This window comes from Aegilops tauschii, chromosome 4 (assembly GCF_002575655.3).
Source record: "Aegilops tauschii subsp. strangulata cultivar AL8/78 chromosome 4, Aet v6.0, whole genome shotgun sequence".
Taxonomy (NCBI): Eukaryota; Viridiplantae; Streptophyta; class Magnoliopsida; order Poales; family Poaceae; genus Aegilops; species Aegilops tauschii.
Genome location: NC_053038.3, coordinates 478,542,569 through 478,547,693, shown reverse-complemented (window position 1 = coordinate 478,547,693; position 5,125 = coordinate 478,542,569). Strand labels below are relative to the sequence as shown.

At 47.3% G+C, this 5,125-nt stretch overlaps 1 protein-coding gene across 1 annotated transcript; it reads right to left on the bottom strand.

The window, feature by feature from the left end:
• Nucleotides 1–3,911: 3,911 nt before the first annotated feature.
• On the bottom strand, nt 3,912–4,719 carry LOC109735168 (uncharacterized protein At5g64816). Its single transcript, XM_020294375.4, has one exon. It carries the CDS (start codon nt 4,520–4,522, stop codon nt 4,145–4,147), a length of 378 nt encoding a protein of 125 aa, XP_020149964.1. The 5' UTR covers nt 4,523–4,719; the 3' UTR covers nt 3,912–4,144.
• Between the last annotated feature and the right edge of the window lie 406 nt (nt 4,720–5,125).

Sequence of the window (5,125 nt, the reverse complement as noted above, 5' to 3'; positions counted from 1 at the left end):
TAAAAGGGGAAGTACGATGAATTAGAACAAATGCACCTTACATTGTGAAATTTTATTAAAAAAACAAACACACCTGATATAAAGAAACGGAGGGAGTATGACATAAAAATTATATCACTAGAAACTCCTTTTACATACGAATTCAACGGTATGTTTTGTGTAACATGCATGTCATATATTATTGTGCTAACCTGTAGTTAAAGGCAACCTCAAAAATATATTAGGCCTTATATATATATGTGGATAGAGGGAGTACCGGCTTTTTCACATATATCCGGGTTCGCTATGTAGAGGCATGTCCTCTGTCAAGGTGTTGGTTCGTAGCTCGGTTTCAGACGAAAAACCAAAGTTCAACCCTTGGACGATCCTCAACAACAAAAGCTCATGCTCAAGAGTTTCTTAGTAGGAATGTGGAGATCGATACCACCGTTGGCAGGTTTAATTTGGATGGCCTTGGATTTTATTTTATTTTGTAAACCGGTTTAATTGGTGTCGATATTTAGCTTTGCTTGGCATTGTTAATTAAATAGTAATTAATGATATATGATAGCGTGCATCAATCCAATCCATCGATGCAAAGGCCAATATGTCCATCTTTTCAAAAAAGGAAAATAGGCTTGTGACATTTTGGTAAAGGGGTTTGTCTAGGTGACACATCTACTAGTGACATAATCAAGTAAAAAAAGGAAAGAAAAAAAATACCCACAGTAAAATCAATGACATACGATTTAGATGTACAATACTTATGGCACATCTAGATGTGTTTTACCAAAACTGTTTGGTAAAAGAGCATCCACCCTGAAGCGCATTAAACGTTAACACATTAGTATCTTCGTATTTTGTAGTCAGAATCAGGCACCAATACTGCCAAATATTATAGGGAAACGTTTAGAAACGGCGCGCCGGCCGAACCATTGCGCCGGTTGCCTCTGTGGCGAGCCTGGCTGGTGGACCCTTCACCTTATCTTCTATTTTTTCCTGGCCACTCGTTCCTCTTCACGTTGACCCGTCTTCTCCCCTCCATCAGTCAGCTTTTGGCTGCAGTGCAATGCGCGCCGCCGCCGTCATGCCAATGGAGTGCCAAAGGAGGCGTTTGCCCTCTAGGCCTTGCCTGATGTTGCCCGGAGGGGCCGCGCCCGACCACGACTGCAACGGGAAACTTCGCCGGTGTTGCGCGGCGGCCGCCATGTTTAACGGCCGCGCCACTCGTCACTGTTGTCTTTGACAACGACGCTTGTATGCACCCTTCACCTCTCCGTACAGGGCTCGGAGAGTGTCGGAGCTGCAACCGGCGGCGCATTTTTGCTACTAACCATGGTCACCGGTGCTGGGAAAGAAGACCACGCCGGCACATTTTTCCTACAGCCCCATAGAGCAAAGTTGCAACCTCTGTCGTGTTTTGCTACAACCAGCAAATCCATAGCTGGAACCAGCAAGTGGTTTTGCTACATCGTTTGGTTTGTTTTCTAAGGCGGCGAAGGCGGCCGTCCTCATTTGTTGCAACTGACAAGGAAACCCCTGAGCATTTTTGCTACCACGGCGACCGGCGAAAGCAGCGACCACGAGGTGGTTTGCAAACAAGCGAGTTGTCCCGGTAAGAAGCTCTGAGCTGGAACCAGCTTTTGGTTTTGCTACAACCGGCAAAATCCAGAGGTGGAACCGGCATGTGATTTTGCTGCATCCATCATGGCGGATCTGCAACCGTGATGGCGGCAAGATTATTTTGCTGCAACCGTCTTTTGATTTTGCTACTATCGGTGAGGGATTTTGCTACATCCATCATGGCGGAGTCGCGACCAGCGACAGTGGGGACGACAAATTTTGCTGCAACTATCGTTCTTTTTTGCTACGACCAGCTTTTTTTCTGCTACATCCATGAACGACGTTGAATCTTGGCTGTTGCTGAACGCAATCCCGGGCAGCGAGCTTCGACGGCGAGGGGGGCGGCGATGGCGCATCAGAGTGCTGCAACCATGGAGCTCGCCGCGAGCTGCTGCCGTCGCCACCGGAACTGCCTCCGTGGGTGGACGCGGCTACAAGCGTGGAGCCGGCCAGAAGTGTAGGCAGCGACAGGCGACGAGGGCGGCAACCGGTGGCGCGGCGAGGGCGGCGACCAACGGTGAGGGAAGACGAAGAGGCGAGGCGGTCGGTGCATGCGGGGGCAGCGCTCCTTTTCCTCTCGTTTTTCCTCTGGAGGACAGGACAGATCTGACTTTTTTTTTTTACTCTGGGGACAAATCTGGCGGCTGTATGTGCATATCAAACGGCTGCGGGCAGACCGGCCAAAAAATTCGGCCGGCGCACCGGCGCCCAGTAGTGGCCAATATTATATGAGTACAGATAATATTACAGCCAGCCGGAGAATGTCATTTTGCTTCTGACCTACCAGGTTTCCAAAACATGGAGCCAAATCCGCAAGATACACATAACTCCTGGAATTATTTTTTAGGGGCGTACCTTCAGGAGGCTTAAATGACAATTTGAAGATGATACGATCATGTGCATATTTTCTTTTGAATAAAAATTTATAAAGGCCTGCAATGTTGGAAAACTGCAGTCATAAGGCGCATATCATTGGGAAGGCTAAAAGCCTAAGATAAATGTGTCCTGTAATCCATTCCATAGCTCAAACAAATCAATGGTCCAGCTAAAGCAAAAAAATTGCACCTTGGATGCTGCACTAGGAATGAAAGCAAACCTGCCTGTATGCAATGCTCAAGAAATTTAACTTGAGAAGATCAAAGATCATAACTCTAAAATTCTTGAAAACACCAAATATATATATATGAAGAAATAAGCATCATACTCAGAAGGGAGATCACAGGCAGCAACTGATGGCAAACATACATGGAATTCAACTGGTCAGCATTTCTAACAGAGCCAGCCCAGCCTCGTTAACAGCTAGCAAATCAGGACATGATAGCATAGCTACCAATCATGATTCAGCCTGACAACTAATGTGAGATTAATTTTGCAGAAATCAATGGAATGAACAGAGCATAACAATCAGGATAATCCATTTCCCACGATTGCAGTTCCGCGGATATATAAATGACAGACACAGATGTCTAGAGTTTGTAAACAAATAAATTGAAGCATTAATCGTTGCATCAGGATAAGAGACTCAACAACTGGTATCCATTCCAGATATATAAGCTAATATGCTCATAGCACTGTGAAGGTTAAAACAATTGAGCCATGTAATACATTCCATAGCTGTTAAAAACTTCAAATATTGTCAACAAAGCAATGATTCAGATGAAGAAAAAATGATCATGACTTTGGCTGCTGCACTAGTAAGGCCAGCAAGCCTCCCTGTGTGCAACGACAACAAAGCCTTTCACTCCCAAACAAGTTAAGGTAGACTACTCGTTTCAAAAAAAAAAAAAAAGTTAAGGTAGACTAGAGTTGATACCCACAAGATATCGAAACCAAGTCATGGTTCTGGCACGTGGATAGCTAACTTCCACGCGCCCTTGTGATATTCGAGTCCTTCAAATCTCTCTTTACGGACTCCTCCCATGTCAACTTTGGTCTACCCCGGCCTCTCTTTGACAGTATCAGCATGCCTTAACCGTCCACTATGCGCAAACTCCTTGTGTGCAATGCCTAATAAATTTATTTAACTTGAAAAAGGTCTAAAGATTCACAACACTACGCAACTGCTGGCAACATATATGGAGATCAACTAGTCAGCATTTCATCCAACAGGGCCATCATCAAATCTAAATAAGTGAGCATCATTCTCAAATAATGCTCAAATATAGATCTAAGTCAGCAACCTCAGGGAAATGCATACGGAATTCAACAGCAACTTCAGAGAAACACATATGGATTTCAACAGTGTAAGTATTTCATCCAAAAGGACAAACTCAGCCTCATTTACGCCTACCAAATCAGGACACGGTAGGTTAGCTAGCAACCCTGATTCATCTCGACAAAAGATATGTGCAGAGGTCAATTTTTCAAAGAATCGATGGAATGAACCGAGCATAACAACCAGGATAAGCCCATTTCACTCAGATTCTCCACTCCTCCGCTGCGGATATATAAACGACAGCCATAGATGTCTGAAATCTCTAAGCAGCAAAATAAACTGAAGCAGGACACACCGCATCAGGATAAGGGGCACGGCAATCCGCTACTACATGATGGTGGAGGAGAGCTTGAGGCACTCGCTCTGGCAGCGCTTGAGGCAGACGTCGTTCCAGTTGGGCACCTGGTGCTGGTTGACGCAGACGGTGCGCGCGCAGGCGTCGGCGCAGGCGTCGAGCTCGGAGACGCCGCAGACGGTGACGCAGGTGTCCGGGATGGGGTCCTTGGAGAAGGCGCCCACCTTCTTGAGCATCCGCTTGGAGGTGCAGACGCGCTCGCAGACGAAGACCTCGTCGGAGCTCTTCTCGCGCCCCCGCGCCGCCTTGAGGCGCTGCTCCTCGTCGCGCCGCCGCTTCACGCGGATGGCCTGGCCGGCCACGATCGCCGGGACGGCCGCGGCCAGCAGCGGCCACCACGCGTCCACCATCCTAGCCGCGGACCTGGGGTGGGATGGATGGATGGAGTTACCTTGCTGCGTCGTTAGCTTCGATCTGCAGCCGCCGCCGCCACCCACGGGAGAGGAAGGAAATGGAATGGTGGTTCCCAAACTGGAGAGAGATGATGGTCGGGGTCGGGCTTGGGCTGAATCAGGGCCGAAAACTAGAAATATCTTCTAAGCTGAAACCCCTATCCGGCCCGAAAATTGGAAATGTCTTATGCTGAAACCCGTGTAAAGGCATCTTCAACTCCGTGCTCAAGAATCTACGGGTCATTGTTAATCTTTTAAAAACTTTCCTCATAATGAACAGTAAGTGTATAGTGTTTTAGGTTGTTTTCCTCAAAAATTGTTGGGTCCGACCTCACAGATAACACATAGAAACGTCACTGCACTCAGACACATCAAATATCCGCGGACAGCAGATAGAGGGCTGCCCTCCAACCCCGTGCAATAAATGTCCATCCCTTGTCCTATTGAGGGAGAAAAGAGAAAGGATGTAGAGGGGAAAAAAGTGGGTTTGTGGTGGGATCCAAGGCTTGTCCGTCGTGTGCCCGAACTTCCTCAAACCTCCCCATATTTGCCTCCGGTTTG

What these genes read in the sequence shown, in the direction of transcription:
- LOC109735168 (XM_020294375.4), bottom strand. Translation starts at nt 4,522, where the DNA reads ATGGTGGACGCGTGGTGGCCGCTGCTGGCCGCGGCCGTCCCGGCGATC.